At 40.2% G+C, this 21,383-nt stretch overlaps 1 protein-coding gene across 1 annotated transcript in view; it reads left to right on the top strand.

Moving 5' to 3' along the window:
* The first annotated feature begins 12,491 nt into the window (after window positions 1-12,491).
* The window catches only part of GOLIM4 (golgi integral membrane protein 4), an 85,129-nt gene continuing 76,237 nt past the window's right edge, over window positions 12,492-21,383 (top strand). The window contains exon 1 of the mRNA XM_024124229.3: window positions 12,492-12,953. Within this exon, the coding sequence (XP_023979997.1) occupies window positions 12,767-12,953 (187 nt within the window). The 5' untranslated portion in view covers window positions 12,492-12,766. The remainder of the gene's footprint in view (window positions 12,954-21,383) is intronic.

The following is a 21,383-nucleotide window of genomic DNA, read 5'->3' as shown; positions in this document are numbered from 1 at the left end:
TTTTTGCTTATGTTGCTTTTGCTTTTGGAGTCATACCCAAAAAATCACCACCAAGACCAATGTCACTTATGTTTTCTTCTAGAAGGTTTATGGTTTCAGGTCTTACATTTGAATCTTTAATCCATTTTGACCTAATTCCTGTATATGGTGTAAGATAGTGATCTAGTTTCATACTTTTTTGTGTTGCTGTCCAATTTTCCCAACACCATTACTTAAGAAACTGTTTTTTCCCATTGTGTATCCTTAGTCCTTTGTCACAAATTAGTTGATCATATATGCATGGGTTTATGTCTGAGGTCTCTATTCTGTTCCATTGATCTATGTATCTGTTTATATGCCAATACCATACTGCTTTGATTACTATAGCTTTGCAATATAGTTTGAAATCAGGGAGCTTGGTGCCTCCAGCTTTGTTCTTGTTTCTCAAGATTGCTTTGGCTATCTTGGATCTTTTCTAGTCCATACAAATTTTACAATTGCTCTATTTCTGTAAAAAGTGCCATAGAATTTTGATAGGGATTGCAATGAATCTGTAGATAGCTTTGGGTAATATGGACATTTTAACAATGTTAAATGTTAACATTGTTAACATTTTTATCTTTTATCTTTATTTTTAATCTATTTTTATCTTTTTGGTTAAATTTATTTGTAGGTATTCAGTGCAATTGTAAATGGTACTATTTTCTTAATTTCTCTTTCTGATAACTCATTTTAGAGTATAGAAATGCAACCAATATTTGTATACTGATTTTGTTCCCTATAACTTAGCTGGATTTGTTTATTAGTTCTAACAGTTTTTTTTGGTAGAGTCTTCAGGGTTTTCTACATATAAAATCATGTCATCCACAAATAGTGACAGTTTTACCTCTACTTTTCCAGTATGGATGCCTTTTATTTCTTTTTGTAACCTAACTGCTGTGACTAGGACTTCCAATATTATGTTGAATAAAAGTGGCAAGAGTGGGCACATTTCTCTTGCTCTGGATTTTAGAGCTGAAAGCTTTTCACCTTTCAATATGATGTTAGCTGTGGGCTTGTCATGTATATGTTTAGGAACGTTCCCGCTATACCTACTTTATTGAGACTGATTTTTTTAACCATAAATGGGTTTTGAATTTTGTCAAATGCTTTTTCTGCATCTATTGAGATGATCATATGATTTTTATCCTTCATTTTGTATCATGCTGATTGATTTGCAGATGTTGAATCATCCTTGCATCCCTGCAAAAAATCCCACTTGATCATGATGTATGATCCTTTTTATGTATTGTTGAATTCAGTTTGCTAGTATTTTGTTGAAGATGTTTGCATCTATGTTCATCAGGCATATTGGCCTATAATTTTCTTTCTTTGTGGTGTCCTTGTCCATTTTAGGTATCAGAGTAATGCTGGCCTTGTAAAATGAGTTTGGAAACATTCCCTCCTATTCAATTTTTTCAAAGAATTTGAGAAGGATAGGTATTAAATCTTTTTTGAATGTTTGGTAGAATTCATCAGTGAAACTGCCTAGTCCTGGACTTTGTTTTTTGAAAGGTTTTTGATTACTGTTTCATTCTCCTTACTAGTAATCAACCTATTCAGATCTTCTATTTCTTCATGATTCAGTCTTGGAAGATTGTATGTTTCTAGGAATTTATCCATTTCTTTTAGGTTGTCCATTTTAATGGCATATAGTTGCTTGTAGTAGTTTCTTATGATCCTTTGTTTATTGTGGTATCATTTGTAATTTCTCCTCTTTCATTTCTGATTTTATTTATTTTGGCCCTATTTTTTTTCTTAGTGAGTCTAGCTAAAGGTTTGTCAATTTTGTTTATCTTTTCAAAGAACCAGCCTTTAGTTTTACTGATTTTTTAAAATTGTCTTTTTAGTTTCTGTTTAATTTATTTCTGCTCTAATCTTTATTATTTCCTTCCTTCTACTAACTTTGGGCTTTATTTGTTTTTCTTTTTCTAGTTCCTTTAGGTATAAAGTTGTTCATTTATTTGAGATTTTTGTTAGCTGAGGTAGGTCTGTATCACTATGAACTTCCCTCTTAGAACTGCTTTTGCTGCATTACATAGATTTTAGTATGCTGTATTTCCATTTTCATTTGTCTTAAGGTATTTTTAAAATTTCTCCTTTGATTTCTTCATTGACCTATTGGTTGTTCAGTAGCACGTTGTTTAATCTCCACATATTTGTGATTTTTTGCAGTTTTCTCCTTGTAATTGGTTTTTGCTTTCATATTATTATGGTTGGAAAAAATGCTTGAAAAGATCTTCTTAAATCTATTGAGACTTGTTTTGCGGCCTAAAATATAATCTATCCTAAAGAGTGTTCCATGTACATTTGAGAAGACTATGCACTTTGCTGCTTTTGGATGAAATGTTCTCTATACATCTATTAAATTAATCTGGTCTAATGTGTCATTTAAGGCAAATGTTTCCTTATAGATTTTCAGCCTGGATGATCTATCCATCGATATAAGGGGGCATTAAAGTCCTCTGTTCTTATTGTATTGCTGTCAATTTTGCCCTTTAAGTTTGTTAATATTTACTTTATATATTTAGGTGCTCTGATTTTATGTGCATAAATATTTACATATGTTATATCTTCTTATTCAATTGACCCCTTTATCATTATGCAATGCCCATCTTTGTCTTTCAGTACAGCCTTTCTTTTAAACTCTATTTTGTCTGATGTAATTATAGCTACCCCAGCTTTCTTTTAGTTTCCATTTGCATAAAACATCTTTTTCCATCTGTTCACTTTGAGTCTGTGTGTCCTTACATCTGAAATGAGTCTCTTGTAGGCAGCATTTAGACGGATCTTTTTTTGTTTTCTAATCATTCAGCCACTTTGTGCTTTGATTGGAGCATTTGGTCCATTTATATTTAAAGTAATTATTGATAGTTATGTACTTATTGCCATTTTGTTAATTGTTTTCTATTTTGAAGTTCCTCTCTGTTTTGTTCTTCTTTTGCTCTATTCCTTTGTGGTTGAATGACTTTCTTTAGTGTTATGCTAAGATTCCTTTCTAATTGTTTTTTTGTGTATAGGTTTTTTTGTATGAGGCTCACATATGACAGCCTGTGCTTGTGTGTGTATACTAAGATATATATATATATATGTATATATATCAGTCTTTCATAAGTTGATAGCAAGTTTGAACATATTCTAAAACTCGACATTTTTACTCTCTTCCAACACATTTGGTTTTTGGTGTCACATTTCACTGTATATCCCTTAACTAATTATTGTAGTTATTGTTACAACTTTTCTCTTTTAAACTTCATACTAGCTTTATATGATTAATCTACTACCTTTACTATATATTTACCTTTACCAGTGAGAATTTTACTTTCACATGTTTTCTTGTTATGAATTAGTGCCCTTTCTTTTCAGCTTAAAGAATCCCCTTTAAAATTTCTTGTAAGGTCAGTTTAGTGATGATTAACTCCTTTAGCTTTGCTTGTCTGAAAAACTCTTGTCTCTCCTTCAATTCTGGATGATAAATTTGCTGGGTAAGGTATTCTGCTTAGAAGTTTTTTATTTCAGCACTTTGAATGTATCATGCTACTCTCTTCTGGCCTGCAAAGTTTCTGCTGAAAAATCTGCTCATAGTCTTATGGGTGTTTCCTTGGATGTAATAAGTATTTTTCTCTTTATCATTAACTTATGATATCTTAATTATAATGTGTCTTGGTGTGGATCTCTTTGGTTTCATCTTATTTGGAACTCTCTGTGATTCCTAGACCAGCATACCTGTTTCCTTCCCCAGGTTAAGGAAGTTTTCAACCATTATTTTTTTCAAATAAGTTTTCTGCCTCCTTTCTCTCTCTCTCTTCTCCTTCTCTGACCCCTATAATGCAAATGTTATTCCACTTGATGTTGTCCCATAGGTCCATTAGGCTATCTTCAATTTTTAAATTTCTTTCTTTTTTGGGGAGGGTGCTGCTCTGTTTAAGTGAGTTCCACTGCCCTGTCTTCCAGGTTGCTGTTCTGTTCTTTGCTTCATCTAGTCAGCTGTTGAAGCCCTCTAGTGTATTTTTTCAGTTCAGCTGTTGTTTTCTTCAGTTTTGTGACTTCTGTTTGGTACTTCCTTACATTTTCTGTCTCTTTGTTGAAGTTCTCAGTGTGTTCATCCATTCTTCAACCCCAGTTTGGTGAGCTTTCTTATGACCAGTACTTTGAACTCTTTATCAGGTAGATTACTTATCTCCATTTCAGTCCTTTTTCTGAGGTTTTATCTTATTCTTTCTTTTGGAACATATTCTTCTGTTTCCTCATTTTGCTTGACTCTGTGTTGGTTTTTATGTATTAGGTGCAACAACTACCTTTCCCAGTCTTAAGGATTGGCTTTGTATAGGAGATGAACCTTTCTAGCTCAACCTTGTCCTAGCTGTTGGCTTTCTCTCAAACATTTTGATTGCCTGAGCAGCCTAATTTATTCTTGATAGGTCCCATTTGTTGAGCATGTGTGAAGAGGAGAAATCTCAGTCAGCCTGTTGGAAGCCAGACACTCAGGCAGCATTTTTTAAAGTATGCCAACATACACAGTCTTATGAATGGCACCTCATTCGTAAGCCCTGCTGGCCTCCAGACCAGGTGATCTGGAAGTGTCCCATGGGTTACAGTTGCAAAAATTGGGGCTCTAGATGAGTGTATAAGCTCCTTTCTGGGATGTACTAGTGAGCTGTAGTGAGGCCAAGGGAGAACGCAAAGAGGGCTCCTCCAGCCTCATTCCTGAGAGCACCTCTGTAGCCTCTAGATGTGTGGCAAACATGAAGCCTGACCCACAAGCTGACGCTCTGGGACAAATAAATAGGCCTTTTTCACAGGCAGACTTGGGGTGTGTTTCAGTTGATGTCTGTGCAGTACCCTGGGACTGGTAGCCTGCCAAGAACTGTCTCTCCAATTTTTTCAGTCCTGTGGGGCCCAGAAATGCAAGCTCCAGCTACCAGAGCCAGGCAATCAAGGATCGTTTCCTGTGTGAATCACGTTTGCCTACAGCTTTAGCGAGGCAGCAGGGGAGTGCAGGGTCAAGGCATGCCCATCAGCTTTTTTTTTTTTTTTAACATTTTATTGGAGTATAATTGCTTTAAAATGGTGTGTTAGTTTCTGATTTATAACAAAGTGAATCAGTTATTCATATACATAAATCCCCATATCTCTTCCCTCTTGCGTCTGCCTCCCTCCCACCCTCCCTATCCCACCCCTCTAGGTGGTCACAAAGCACCGAGCTGATCTCCCTGTGCTATGCGGATGCTTCCCACTAGCTATCTATTCTACATTTGGTAGTGTATATATGTCCATGCCACTCTCTCACTTTGTCACAGCCTACCTTTCCCCCTCCCCACATCCTCAAGTCCATTCTCTAGTAGGTCTGGATCTCCATTCCGGTCTTACCCCTAGGTTCTTCATGACCTTTTTTTTTTTTTTCTTAGAATCCATATATATGTGTTAGCATATGGTATTTGTTTTTCTCTTTCTGACTTACTTCACTTTGCATGACAGACTCTAGGTCCATCCACCTCACTACAAATAACTCAATTTCGTTTCTTTTTATGGCTGAGTAATATTCCATTGTATATATGTGCCACATCTTCTTTATCCATTCATCCGATGATGGACACTCAGGTTGCTTCCATCTCCTGGCTATTGTAAATAGAGCTGTAATGAACATTGTGGTACATGACTCTTTTTAAATTATGGTTTTCTCAGGTTATATGCCCCGTAGTGGGATTGCTGGGTCGTATGGTAGTTCTATTTGTAGTTTTTAAGGAACCTCCATACTGTTCTCCATAGTGGCTGTATCAGTTTACATTCCCACCAGCAATGCAAGAGTGTTCCCTTTTCTCCACACCCTCTCCAGGCTGTGAAGCACAGGCTCCGGACATGCAGGCTCGGTGGCCATGGCTCACGGGCCCAGCCGCTCCGCGGCACGTGGGATCCTTCCAGACCAGGGCATGAACCCGCGTCCCCCACATTGGCAGGTGGACTCTCAACCACTGCGCCACCAGGGAAGCCCTCATTGTAGTTTTGATTTGCATTTCTCTAATGATTAATGATGTTGAGCATTCTTTCATGTGTTTGTTGGCAATCTGCATATCTTCTTTGGAGAAATGTCTATTTAGTTCTTCTGCCCATTTTTGGATTGGGTTGTTTGTTTTTTTGTTACTGAGCTGCATGAGTTGCTTATAAATTTTGGAGATTAATCCTTTGTCAGTTGCTTCATTTGCAAATATTTTCTCCCATTCTGAGGGTTGTCTTTTGGTCTTGTTTGGTACATGTAAAAGTGTGAGATTAGAACACTCCCTAACACCATTCACAAAAATTAGCTCAAAATGGATTAAAGACCTAAATGTAAGGCCAGAAACTATCAAACTCTTAGAGGAAAACATAGGCAGAACACTCTATGACATAAATCACAGCAGGATCCTTTTTGACCCACCTCCTAGAGAAATGGAACTAAAAACAAAAATAAACAAATGGGACCTAATGAAACTGAAAAGATTTTGCACAGCAAAGGAAACCATAAACAATGCCCACCAGCTTTATCAACGCAGTGAGGGAGCACAGGTTTGGGAAGCACCTACTGTTTTTTGCAAGGGAGTGGGAGAGCACAGGCATGGGGCACACCCTCAGGCTTTAGTGGGGAAGCTGGAGAGGGCTGTGATTGCACATGCCTGTGGTGCTAGCAAGGTAGAGGGAGAGTGCAAAAAAAGAGAGCTGGGGGTCAGGCCCCTGACCCTAATGCTTTAAGATTAGCAAATGAACCTCCTTCACATTCAGCCTACAAGCTTTTCAAGCTGCTGCTTTTGCGTTGGGTCCCTGGGAACGTTAGTTTGCACACAAGCCCTTTAAGAGCGGAGTCTCAGTTCCCTACAGCCCTTTGGGTCTCCTGGATGTAAGTCCCATTGGTTTTCACAGCCAGACGTTTGGGGGGCTCTTCTCTCCAGTGCAGGTTCCAGGGGTTAGGGTGCCTGATGTGGTGCATGAGCGCTTCATTTCTCAGGGAAAAGCTCCGTATTTGTGAGATCCCTACAGATTGGGGCTCTCTGTGCAGGTGGTGGGGTTTCTGGTGAGAATGTATCTCTCCCTTTCCCACCTGTCTCATGTGGCTCTTTTATCCTTTGTTGTGGAGGAGCTGTTCAGTTAGTTTTCAGGTCTTTTTCAGAGGGACTTGTTCCATATGTGTGTCCATGGGAGGAGGTGAATTCAGGGTCTTCTACACAGCCATCCTGAACTTCCTCTCAAGACTGTGGAAGGATTATTTTATTTTATTTTATTGTGGTACATGGGCCTCTCATTGTTGTGGTCTCTCCCGTTGCGGAGCACAGGCTCTGGACACGCAGGCTCAGTGGCCATGGCTCACGGGCCCAGCCGCTCCGCGGCATGTGGGATCTTCCCGGACCGGGGCACGAATCCGTGTCCCCTGCAACGGCAGGCAGATTCTCAACCACTGCGCCACCAGAGAAGCCCTGGAAGGATTATTTTAGATTAGTATACTTTGTCTTCAAGAAGGAAAGTCCAATATATTATATGTACATGGGTGGGTGGTGAGGAGTGAAGGGCACAGTCAAAGGCAAGGATTCTGGGAAACTAAAGGCAATTATTAGGATGCTGGATGCCAGGAGTTGGAGTTGAACTAGAGAATAGAATTGGAAGGAGCAGAATAACACAAGACAAATGTTTCTATTTCACAATTTTAATTTGAGCTGAACTTAATCCTGAGGTAACTCGATTCTTCTTATTTATTTGAAAATTTACTCTACTTTACTTCTAAGTAAAAACATTGATAGTTCCTTTGTTTTGACTCAAAATGTTCCTGGAAACTAGAACATAAAGAATGTTTATGAAGCAGGTTATTTCCTTTAGGAACAGTTCTGAAACTGAATATAGAATATCTGACCCAGGACTCAGCATTAGATACATCATAAATATGACCAGCCATGTCTCATGACGATTAAGAAATTACTATAAATACCTATCATATAACATACAAAATTATAATACCAATTCTAGAAAATGGTCATGGATAAAACAAACACCTCTTTAATACAAAGGACTCTAACAAACTATACGTTTAGAGGGGAACATTTAAAGATGTATGTTTCATTGGCCACTGATCTTTTCTGTGGTCCATCTGTTTACCTGAAGTGTCTGAGGTACTGAAGGCAGTGAGCTATTGAAAAGCTGCCTGAACCAGGCAGCAGAAGATTTGGGAAGTTCGCTTCATTTCCGAGTCTCACTTAACGGTCCCTTTCCATTCATTCTAACATTTTATGGAACTAAACTATTTTCTAAAATTAATGTGTTAGTTATAATAAACATTAAGCAACAAATTCAAAATAATTTCTTGTGCCATCTTAGAATTTGGAAGAGTTTAGGGTATGCTGGATGGTCCTGCTTTAGAAGGTTAAATAACTTTGAAATGATAATTTCTGTTTCTTTAGCTACACATCTGGTGGCAAGTAGAACCTTCTAAATCATTTCATCCATTATCAGAGTGTGTTCACAAAGTATTTACCAGTGGTGCTGATGGTGTGGTTTCTGTTATTGAAAAGCATTTTACTTTTCATCTAATCATCTACTTTCCCCTTTACTCTCCTCTAACTCCTTAAATAGTTCAAAGTTACCCACGTGGCAGCTTAGAGACAGACCAAAGCAAGGCACCAAGACACACTGAGTGGGGTTTCAATTGCTTTGTTAAGCATTTAGCCAAAGGCTTACCTTGTTAATCTGCTAACAATTACCACCAGGTCATTAGCAAAATCTTGTAAAAAGGAGTTATAAAAACATCTCTCACAGAATCCTCAAAAAGACAGACTACCTTGAATGTAGCTTCCTTTACCCCTCGAAACAGGCAGGTATAGGTGGCATGCAGGAAGCCTGTGTTCTAATTAGGTGATAGCCAAAAGGCAGAGATAAAGAGTGAAGTTTCCTACAGAGAAAAAAAGTAGTTGATTTCAGCAATTTTCACATGAAAAGGTTAAAACTCGTTTATTAATACCGAAACGCCATTTAAAATTTTATTTACTTATTTTTAATTGAGTATAATTGACATACAGCATCATATTAGTTTCAGAGATACAATATAATGATTTTATATATGCATTTATTTGAAATGAGCACTACAATGTCTAGTTAACATCCATCACCACACCTAGTTATATACTTTTAAAATATTATTTAAAATTCATCATCTTAAGTGTTGATTTCTCTTGCAAATTAAAAAAATATTGAATTCAATTTGAAAAAGATTTAAATGAAAAATTTGCTCTAGGATCCTGAACATTATTAATTTAAAGTCATCTATTCTTATAAATTAGCTGTATCTCTTGACTATAATTTTCTTGCCTTCCCCTATTTGGAAAATGAACAAATTTTGTTAGAATGACAAATTTACTAAAACTGGAGAGAATACTAAGGTTCCCAAATGTTGCCTTAGCCCTTCTCAAATGTAAGATCTTGAATCTCTTTAATTTCTTCCTGCCTTAGGAATAAAACATTAAACTGGTGAAATTCCTCAAGATTTACAATTTTTAAATTTTACATACTATATTGTTAAATATATGGCATATAGAAATATAATTATATAATACTATTTTTTAAATGCTAGAAACAAAAATAAGATAGAACTTACAACAGAGTTAGCAAGACCAGTATGAATAGCTCATCTATTACAAGCTCTGCCCAAAGGCAATGTTATGTAAATTCAATTTATAGACCTTGAATAGCTTCCCCAGTGTTGGCCTTTGAAAAGCTCTACACTGATATTTTCAAGAAACTAGCAGCACACTCCAACCTGAAAAAGTAATACTATGAAGATGCTGCCATTAGTGATTTTATGTACTTCTACATACCCTTCTTGAATTTGAAATAATGGATAAGTTCAGGTAATAATTTTTGTTCTCTTTCAAATTTTATGACTTCAATATTGAGTTGTGTTTTATGACCTACATTTATTATATTCTGTAGAGTCAGACAGCAGCTTTAGGCAAAGAATACCTTCAGAGTCTGAAATCAGACTCTGGGAAGAAATCAGAGGTTTAAAATGAGTAATCATGTATTCTGGAAGCATAGGAATTTTCCAAAGATTTTGAAAAACAACCAAATACTGCATACTGTGTAATATATGAGCAATAATTTCCCAATCCTCTAGACAGTTTCTTTTTCTTTTGTGGCTAGGATAATTATCTATTCATGCATGGGCAAGGATTCCTGCTATAAAACTTAATTTCTTCCAGAGCAGTTTTGGTAGTTTTTTTTTGGAGGAAGAGTTTGTTTAGCAAATTGTTCACTGACAACAGTGAGGAATTTTTAGTTACGAGGAATTCTGACAAGGTCACAGGAATTATCCAGTCTCAGTTTCCAGTCTTGAGTCACATTGAAAGAGTGAAATTTAAACAGTGGTAAATTCAATAACAAGTAACGTTACATAATATTTACATGACACGACAAAAACTAAAACTTCAGACCTTTTTCTCTTTAAATTAGGTTCTCACGCTAATGGACCAGATATAATTTGTTTATATAACTTGCTTAAAAAGAATGAGAACCTGGCTTCTATAGGAGAGAGATCGAAAGAGGAAGATTCTGACCTGGGTTATAATCCTGTTGTGCTCCTAGCTTTCTAGAAGGTCCTAGAGCTATCACAGTACTTTGATAAGCTTTGCTTTCTTTATTTACCAATATGTGAGCCAAATACTTAACCTGGCTGTGATGAGATAGTAAATGAAAGCATTTAAAAAATATAATGTAAGTTATCATTTATTAGGGAAAAGCACATGCCAGGCACACTTAGTTTTCATGGTAGTATAAACGTCACAGGCTAGCTAGGTTGTAAATTTGGTTACTTTTACAGCTTTTAACACTAAAGTATTTCTGCACCAGGGGCTGTCTTTAAGTTGTATTTGTGGCTAAACAGATCTACCCTCATTTTGAGTACTCACTGGCCATTATTGATAGTGATAACTAAACTCTGGTTGAAGTATCTTAAAAAGTATGCAGTATGTGATAAATTCCATGACATGACTGAGGCATTTGAGTAATAATTTACTTTTTTAGAATTTAGGTCAAGAGCAGAAGCAAAATTATAATTTATGCATAACCTCAATTTTTTTCCCTCAAGTACATAGAGAGAACAAATGTACTATGGATTTTATTTGAAGAGGTTTGTAGTTATTATGTTTGTTTTACTTGTTTTTACATAGGGAACCTTTGTTGGCCTTTAAAATGTAACTTAGCGTAACTGATGTATTTTTGCCAACAATAAAACAAATACATGTGACAAAATAAATGCATACTCATTTCAGCCTGAAAGATTTGTTTTAAAATTATTCTATTTGCAGCCAGGGGAAACATATGAGATCATCTCTTTCCCCTCTGCCAAAGACAAGATGATTTCCCCAACCCACGTGTACAGTTGAGCCGTAAGTCTAGCATGCTAGCGTGCTCGAGTCTCCGGACTTGTGTCTTGCCATCTGTGGGGACACACGCATCCGTGATAGTACACTGGATGGGGCAAGACTCAGTAGGCAAGGCATCTCCGGTTCACAAGAAAATTGTGCTGACCATGTAGCTATCCCGTGTGCCTGCCGCATCTGCCCACTGGACAGGGAAGAAAGGGTGCTTGGTGGAGTGTACACAGCTGTTCCTATCCACTCTCTCCCACTTTATACACTGTACTCCTCTCCCCACTTGCGTTCCAAGGGCAGGAACACACACACACACACACACACACACACACACACACACACACACCCGTACACACCCCCACCCCCACACCCCCACACTCACACCCTTATCTCTCCCAGCCGTCAGCCAGGACGCGTATCCCGCGCACTCCGACCTCCCCGCCGCTGGCTCTGCGGCCTGTCCCCGCCACCAGCACTCCACGTGGGCGTACCCCGGCGCCAGGCGGCCGCGCGGCCCACGGAGCCCCTAGCCTGCCCCCGCGCTCGAGGGAAGGCGCGGCCCCGGGGTCGGACGGACAAAGCGGGCGTCCAATCGAGCCCGGCACTGCCTCCCCGAAGGGAGGGAGCGGCGGCTCTGACGGGCCCAATGAGCGGGGAGCCCGAGTGGGACTTCCTCCCGGAATCCCGTTGGCCAGAATAGCGGGGCCGTGGGTGACACGTAAATTAGGTGGGAGGCGGCGGCGGCCGAGGCTCCGCAGCCCAGTTAGTGACACCGGCCCGCCGTCCCCCAAACCCGGCCGGGGCAGCCGCCCCCCCCCCCCCCCGCCCCGCCCCGCCAGCTACTCACCCCCGCGGGCCGCGCGCCGAGGCGCCTCCTGGAGCCCGGCTCCCTTTGTTGGGCTCGTACCCCTCCTTTTGGTGGCAACAAAGTCGCGCAGTGGGAGCCGCCGCGAGGGGGCGGGGAGCGGCAGAGGCGGGACTCCGAGCGCCGCCGGGGGCAGCCGGGCCAAAAAGTGGGGAGGAGGGAACAAGGCAGGCGGCATCTGCGGACCGGCGCGAGGACAGCCCGCTCAGAAGTATGCGGAGGGCCCCCTCCCGGGCCCAGGCACTCGCGGAGAGCCAGCCTCGCCAAAGTTTGGCGGCGGCGGCTGGCCCGGCGGCGTCGATGGCTGCACGCCCCGCGGCGCGCGGAGGCTGAGCGGGCGCCACTTCCCCTCCGGCCCAGCTTTTGTGTCTCGCGTCTCCTCCTCATGCTGCGTCCGGCCACCTCCTGCGGCGGCCGCTGCTGAGGCGCCCGGTCGGGCCGAGGGGAGGAAGGGACGGCGGCGGCGAGGACGGCCGCGGCGCGGGGTCCCGACGGGACTATGGGAAACGGGATGTGCTCCCGAAAGCAGAAGCGGATCTTCCAGACGCTGCTGCTGCTGACCGTGGTGTTCGGCTTTCTCTATGGCGCGATGCTCTACTACGAGCTGCAGGCACAGCTGCGGAAAGCCGAAGCGGTGGCACTCAAGTACCAGCAGCACCAGGAGTCCCTTTCCGCCCAGTTACAAGGTACGGTTAACGGGACGCGCGCGGCCGGTGGCCAACTTTGCCCCGCGCCTCCCGCCCCGGCTGGAAAAGTGGTTTTGATGAGCTGTTGGCACCGCGGGCACCACCTCTGACCTTCAGGGACGTCAGAGGCAAGCCCCGCCGGACCCCGGAGTGTCAGAGATGACACATCCGCATCCTCCCGCTTCCTCCGGTGGTTACATTTGAAATTGGCAGCGCCAGCCCAGGTCGCACTGGGCGATGGATGGGCGGGTACACACTGAGTCTTTTACCCCAGCTCTTGTCAAAGGCCCAGCTGCAATCCGGGCAGACAAACCAGGATCCCTGCCTCCGCTCCTGCCAGCCCATCCGGAGGGGCATGGTTTCCTGGTTTCTAGGCATTTGCTTTCCAGTTGACGTTGTCAGTAGCCTAAGAAATGGGGCGTTTGGCCGAGATTTCTCAAACTGTGCTGTTTCTTCAAGGGAAATTAAGCCATGACCCGGTGGTCCAAACTAATGGCCCAGTCGAATGGAGCTTAGACCTGCTAGTTTCTTATCTCTGTTAACTCACTAGTGTGACTTTAGAGATGTTGGATGTGTTGGAAAAGTCCACGCTCCTGTTCATCATCCTGCAGGTATGTTTTTAGAAAAAGAAAAAAAAAAGTTTTACTAAACTGATTAACTTTCAGTTTGTCCCGGAGAGGTGCAAGAGGAGAAACCTGGTTTTTCACTTTGCCAGACACACAGCAAACACAACATGAGCAATACCTGCAGAAAGACGGAAAGCTCCTATCCTTCTATTTTAGAATCCCATTTAACGTACATTTCAGGAACATAAATGATGCATGACTGCCAAGTAAGCACCATGTGGCCTTGTTAAGAGCAGAGTCATCCTTTACGTATTTTTTGAAAGCTTTTTCTTATACTTGTGGTTAGTTTTCAACACTTATGCAGTCCTCTCCCCACCAAAAAAAGATAATAGTAAAGGGGTCTAAGTAGTGAAATGTTGACAGTCCTTGCTGATCATGCAAATATAGCTTATTTCATATTACTGGGAAGATACAAGCTGCATGGATAGTTTCTGTCATTATATATTTATACAGATATAAAACATAACTTTTCATTGCTTTAGCTATTTTGAATGTTTTCTAGTAAAAAAAAAATAAGATGAGAGAAAAGGATACGCAGCTGATTCTTGGTCTTATTTGCTTTTCCCAACTTAGAAACAAAGGAAGTATTTTTAGCTTACTGAAGCTGTATAGCCACAGGCAATGAAAATACGTGAGCTGGGCTTTGTTCAAAAGGAAAATCTGTTTTGATTCAGTCTTACTTTAAAAATATTTTTCTTTAAAACTTGTTGAAATTTACCCATGAGTTATTGTTATGCAAAATATGGTATGCAAAATATGGATATTTAGTTATTTACTTGTTTACTTAGAAGACACCAGCGGCAGTTAGACCAAGGGAAAAATTTGCCATCCAGTAGTAGTACAATGGCAGGACTGGATTTTCACACGTGTGACTGGAAGGGTGTATATGGTGGATTATGCAAGGTTGGTGCCTTGTTCTCTTAGTTCAGGATACTCATGAGAGCAGGTGCTGTCACATTCACCAATACATCCTCAGCACTGCACAGTGCCTGACACTCAGGAGGGGGGTCAATGTATATATTTATTCAGTCAACAAACAAATTTTAACTGTGGTGAGAAAACTAGTCCCAAGCACTTTGGTCTGCTTTCTCAGACTTCACTTCCTCGTCTGCTTTTTGAAAAAAAACAGGTAACAACGAAATATTTTGCCCAAGTAGCACATTTGCCTAAACTCCCAGTGCAGGAACTCATTGACTGAGGAGGCCCTGATTTCTGAGTCATGGCCTTTATTTGCAGTATTCCATTTAGAAAATCCATCTCAGTTTTTTTTCTCCTTTTATTTGCCTTCTTTTGGTGGTGGTAGTGGGGGAGAGGGGTGGTAAGTGGTAATACAAGACCATTAAAATACACAACATTTGCTTTGCTGCAGGAGGTGAAAAAAAAATGTCGTAGCTAGTTTGAACGAGTGGCCTTACAGTCCATTTCTTAATTTAGTCTTTTGCCATTTCCTCTTGAATTGTGGTGCTGCACAGTTACAGTATGATTATGTGTGAAGAATTATTTCCCAAGCAGGCTACAGTTTCTTCTTCTTCTTCTTTTTTTTACAATTCTTTTTTCACAATTCTGTTCTGTAGCATTTATTTTGGATTTCACATCTGCAGGCCATTTAATGAAGATTTTCGGATGGTACGCAGCTTTTGCTTCCCTTTTCCAATGACAAATGACATTTTACTCAGCGGTGCTTATGTACACATATAGATTTGGTTTTAGGACATTAAACTCTCCATTCTTAAGACTTGTTTAGTTATGTGAGATCTCTTGACCTGGCTTGGATTAAAATCAGAGTTAATTATGAGTGGCCTTCTTTTTTAAAAAAATGCCTCTTGAAAAACGGTAAGTAATTTGGCCATGTAATCTGAAGGTATACATTTGTTAAATGAACATATTTAGGTCATCTTCAGTTTAATAATGGGTTGTACACCAGACATTATTCTGAAAGTAGGTTATGTCTAACTCCAAGTGTATTTTGGAGTAGAACAGTTCCATAAATAGGAAATGGCAGGGGTTACATGGGGAAAGTTCCAGACTTTGGCAATGCTCCGTCCACTAAAAACAAATGTCTGTGTCTGCCAGCCTCTCTATCTTCCATCCATGGTGTTCCTTAATTATATTGAGGAGTGGGGCAGAGGTTACCTCTGGTGGCAGAGGCAGTAGTAACAACCTTTGACCAGCTCAGTGTTTAGTTAACTTAAAATTCTTTTTAAAAAACTGCTTTTAGGACTTCCCCGGCGATCCAGTGGTTAAGTCTTGGAGCTTCCACTGCTGGGGGCGCGGGTTAGATCCCTGGTCAGGAAACTAAGATCCCACGTTCCTCGCCAAGCAGCCAAAAAAAACAAAAACAAAAACAAAAGCAAAAATGCTTTTGGGCCATGCACCATTTTCTGTGTCTATAAACAGTGGTTCTCAACTTTGACTGCCCATTGGAATCACCTGGGGGCAGCTCCCAGTCCAATTAAGTCGCAATCTGTGGGGTGGAACCCACGTGGCAATCTCCCCAGGTGATAGCAATGTGCAGCCAAGGTCGAGAACCACAGCTCTGTAATCTTAAGACTGAGCTGATTCACACATTTACTTCCCTGGCTTGGCTGCAAAGACATTTGAGGCTTTTTTCTTTTACCCCAAGCATGTGATTCAAATTCTAGCCCTGCAACTTTTTGTGTGATCTTGGGCCTCATTTTTCTTATTTATATAATGGAGATTAGAGTGACCTATTTTATAAAATACTGTGAGGATAAAATAATTAATATCTATGAAGCTCCTAGCACATACCTAGCACATAGTAGGTACCGCTGATTCAACAGTAGCTGTTGTTATCATAGCAGTCCCTATTTGAGATATTTGATCATTTTCTCTTCCCAGGGTTGCCATGGGTAAAATTTTGAAATTGGCAGAATTTGTTTTTATAATTAGCTCCTTTTTTGTTGTACCTAAATGAACATCAAACAAAATAGGCAGACTGGAATAAATCCAAGTTCTTTACTCTGGAGAAGGGACCCTCCCTGACAATTTAAATTTAGAATTCAAGTCTGGTTACTAATTAACTCTTTATATCATCTCAGATTAGGAGAGGGTGTGATTGCCAGAGGTAGGCAGTAACCTTGTGCAATAAGATCTGGGAGAGGGATGTAACTATTTAAATTTTTGAGGGGGCAAACAGTCCCTCCTTCTTAAAACATTGTATTGGGGCTTCCCTGGGGCTTCCCTGGTGGCACAGTGGTTGCGCGTCTGCCTGCCGATGCAGGGGAACCGGGTTCGCGCCCCGGTCTGGGAGGATCCCACATGCCGTGGAGCGGCTGGGCCCGTGAGCCATGGCCGCTGAGCCTGCGCGTCCGGAGCCTGTGCTCCGCAACGGGAGAGGCCACAACAGAGGGAGGCCCGCATACCACAAAAAAAAAAACATTGTATTACATTATTGCAGTGCTCTTGGTCTTCCCGGTGATGACCAGAAACCATCAAGAAAAGGTTCATATGATGTCTTCTATGCTCCTATTCCAGATAAGTGTATTACAGTTATTTAAAACAAACATGTTTGGTGCTTCTAAGGGTGACATGGTTACTCAAGTTAGCTGTCCTTTGCATTATGTTCCCCTGAGACATAGAATGGCCCATTTGCCTGAGCATGAAAACATACTGTATCTTATCTGGTTTCTTCTTTGTTTTCAACCTACCCTGAATTTGCTTTAAAAAAAAAAAAAAAGTTCTCCTTCAGCTCAGGACCAGGCTTTTTAAAAATTCTTTCATCTCCAGTGCTAAGTGCTTGGCATATACTGTAGTAGGTGATCAATAAATATATAGGTCTATACCTATATATTCATTGGCTCTCTGCCAATGAATGTGCTTATATATGGTGAGCAGTGAAATGTAGTGGATGTGGGCTGAGGAGTCAGAGCTCTTGGATTTGATGTCCTGCTATATATATATATATATTTTTTTTTTTTACCAGCTGGGTGATCTTGGGTTACTTAACATCTCTGTGATTTGCTTTCATCATATGTAATAATCAGGATAATGATGTTTATAATAGTTTGTCATAGGATCAATAGTGTTAGCGGGTGTACAGTGCTTAGAAGGGTGATACTTGCATTTTGGAATACTGGGGAACTTCATGCACAACAGAGTGGTTCACAGAATTAGCCCCACGGGTTATAGGCAATTAGTAATTTAGCCCCACGGGTATAGGCAATGCATAGTAGGGATACTCGTTTTCAAGTGCAAAGTTAGGACATACAAACATCAATTAGATGTTGTCTATTAAATGGACATTTTCACTGAAGTACATACATCGTGCAGTTGAAAGGTGAAATTTATCAAGCTGTTTTTGTTTAATTCTGTTCTATTTTAAAAATGGAACAAACATAAAAACTCTTATGTAAAACCCTGCCTTAAGATTTATTTCCTGAATAAAAGATAAAAGCTTCTAGATAACTTTTGAAAATATGACTCAATTAAACATTCTGTTAAATATATATGACATGCAGGAATATGTGTGATTCCACACACTGTACCTGCCTTAGTCGTCCCTGTAAATTGGAACTCGCCAATATTGGTTCACCACCAGGGAAGAGAATTGCTCAGTATCTGTGAGCCTTTTGTTTAAGTCCGAGGTAGAAGACCCAGGCATGTTATACAGTTCACTACATCCAAGTAGATTGGAAAACTTACCTGGACCTTTTAAAATTCCCTCCTGCCTTACCAAGAGCTGTGACACAAGACCAGGTTTTAGAGACTTAAGGAATGAGTGACTTGGAGTTTGAGAATGACGACTGAAGCCGGGTGGACCAAAATGCAAATGATTTGAGAGAAACTAGAAGACATGAGAGAGAGAGAAGAGGGCTAACATCAGTTTATGACATTTCAAAGCACTGGGGAAGATCCTTGCCCACATCCACATGTCCTAAAAAGAAAGAAACAGGGACTACTGAAGGGGGAGTGGGTTTGGCATCAGATACTCTTTGAATGCAACTCTGGTGTTTACCAATGGAGTGACCTTGAGCAGGCAGGTAACTCTCTGAACTTCGCCTTCTTCCTAGTTCGCTGGGGATAGCAATGTCTGTTTTGCACACTTGCATGGACTAGAAATAATACATCTAATGTGACTGGCACAAATCCCAGAGCGCATCACTATGACATTTACTAGGTAACCAGGACTGCTGTTGCAGGATTAATATTGGGCTACTTTTTATTTTGCCCACCGAGTATTACATCTAGTAGGTAATAGAGCCATTATCTGTGGTCTAAATGTGGCTCTTTTCAGAGCCATATGCCCACCTTGGCTGAAACTTTTACTTGATTAAAGACACTCTCACTCTGTCTTTTCTACCATATTGACCCTTTTTTGGTAAGAAAGGACTTGAGAATGCTTTGCATGGTAGCAGCTAAGAGTTGCTGTTTTTCATTTTGACAACTAAGTGTTCTTATTTTATCACGGAGGACAAAATGTTTTTGCTACTTTTGCCAGTCAGTGGTTTATGGGTTTTGTAGCTTTGTTTGGAAGTGAAAGGTATGTTTAACTTTACTGTAAAATAAAAATGGCCAACTGTATTTTTTCTTTCAAGCCACTCTTATTTGAAACGAATTTATTTTGATAGAAATTTGAAAATTTCCTTGAAAGAATTAAATTATGTTAAATACATACCATTTATTGACTGTCTGCCACATTCAGGTGCTGGGCTTAAGCACGTTACATGCATTTTCTCACTTAACCCTGACTGAGCACTTTGGTGTGAAGGAGCAGTCTGAGGCCCAGAGGGGTAAATTAACTTTCCAGTGTCAAGGTCAAATCTAATGAATCTGAACTTGGAACCCCAATGTGATTTCCTAGCCTGTGTTCTTTCCACAGTACTCCATTGCCCTCAAAATTATTTTAGTGTCTCTGTGACAATATTAAAGGTTTTGAGAAAGTGGGTTAGGCGGGTTGTGTGAGGATTCAAGATAACATTTAGAATCAGAAGTAACAGGTGTGATTATTTGATGCAGCATTTCCAGAGTGTAGGACATTTGGTGCTGTTGAAAAAGGTGATTTTAGTTGATACTGGAGTTGATTTTAGGTGATCTGCAGATGCTGCATAAAATAACATCAAATTACATGAGAAACTTCTGCCCTTTTGAATTCCCTTTCAGTGTTTTCTTGACAAGTCAAGGAGAAACTCTCAGTTTGATACTAGAGCCTCTCTCCTAGATATAGTTGCTCATTTGTTTTCAGAGAGCAGACTTCAGGCAGCCAACAGCCTGACAGCTAGACTTTAATAATTGTTTTGTTGTTTTATTGTATTTAAATTTTATGGTTACTACCCATTAATGGCACGTTAAGTCAGATTTTTCATTTACAAGTAGTAGTGTAAAGTTTCCTTTTTAGAAGTTTATGTTAGGGTAAAAAGTGAGCATTTGGCAACCCATTGTACCTATACAGGTTTTGCACGTATAAAATAAGAACTCGTGTTATGAGTACCTGCATGTCTGACGTTCAGGAACGCATCACTTGGTGATGCAGACACTGAATTTTACAGTTAAGAAAACAATCCTGAAGAGGATGAATCACTTAGCATGCGTCTCAAGCTAAGCCCAGAGCCCACATACGCTGATTTCCAGAACAGTGGAGCACTCCTCACTGCGCTCGGCTGCATCTGCAGACCGGCAGCACCCTCCTCTCGGTCTGAGCAGCATGGGTGTTGCTATTTTTAAACAATGCTCTGTATTTCTGAATGGCACACTTGTGTTCTTTGTTTTTATTGGCCTGTGGGTGCTTTTCCAGAGGACATGCCGGCCATTGCCCTACACTAATAAGGCTCACTAAATAGGCTTATAGCCTGGAGGGACATGGGCATGAAATAAATTGCTCGTTATAATAGTATGACATTTTAAAAAAATATTGCTTTAGCTATTTTTCACATATAAAATGTCACAATATGATACGTAGTGAATAGAAAAGTGAAAGATGTGCTGTCATTCTGAAGGATGAGGCATTTTAGAACATTTGAATGACACCATTTCCTTCCCTTTGAGAATAAGTGAACTTAAGAAAAATATATAATCATTTTAGGAGAGTCAAACATTCTATTTCCCATTTCACCTCTCATTTAAAGCCCTTCTTTAAGTGGAATTTTTGTAAAAAAAAATTCTACAAATCAAGGTATGTAAGCGAACTTTGACATTGCTTGTATGCTCTAGACAATAGCTATGATAACTATAAAATAAGTATTCTAAATGTAGATTAATATTGGGCAGCTGATAAATTGCTTGATTGGTTAGTGTAGAACAGTTTATCAAGTTTTACATTAGTGAGATTTAATATTGTAAATCTATGCTTCCTACTGCAGTAATCTCTCAACCTATTAACAAACATTTAGAGGTAATTTTTAAAAGGACTTTATATCCTTTTTAAAGGTTTGATTCTGTAAAACATGTTAAATAGTATTGATGTCAAACATCACTTTTATTAGAAGATGAAAAATATATCCTCTTTACTGGATAGGTGAGTATCAGCTCAAAATCCAGAAGTCATCTAAGTTTTATCTGGGTGTGGGTATGGCTCCTTGAATATAGTTCCTCAAGTACAACTTCTCAAGTATAGTTCCTCTTCATTGGTAGATCTGTGAAACTAAACCTCAACATAAGCAACATACAACAGTGGGGCAGGCGTACAATACCTACATATTCTTATTCAAAATAGCGGAAAGTGCAAGATGTGTAGGAGTTGCTGGTCCATGAAAATTCTGAAATCCAGTTAGGCAAATGTTCCTCAGCTAGGTCCAGGCCTGGGAATAATTCTCCATGGTTCTTGATTCTACCCTATGGACTACTGAGT

This window comes from Physeter macrocephalus, chromosome 1 (assembly GCF_002837175.3).
Source record: "Physeter macrocephalus isolate SW-GA chromosome 1, ASM283717v5, whole genome shotgun sequence".
In the NCBI taxonomy this organism is placed as follows: Eukaryota; Metazoa; Chordata; class Mammalia; order Artiodactyla; family Physeteridae; genus Physeter; species Physeter macrocephalus.
The sequence above is the reverse complement of the archived record's forward strand: the minus strand, read 5'-3'. Positions and strand labels throughout refer to the sequence as shown.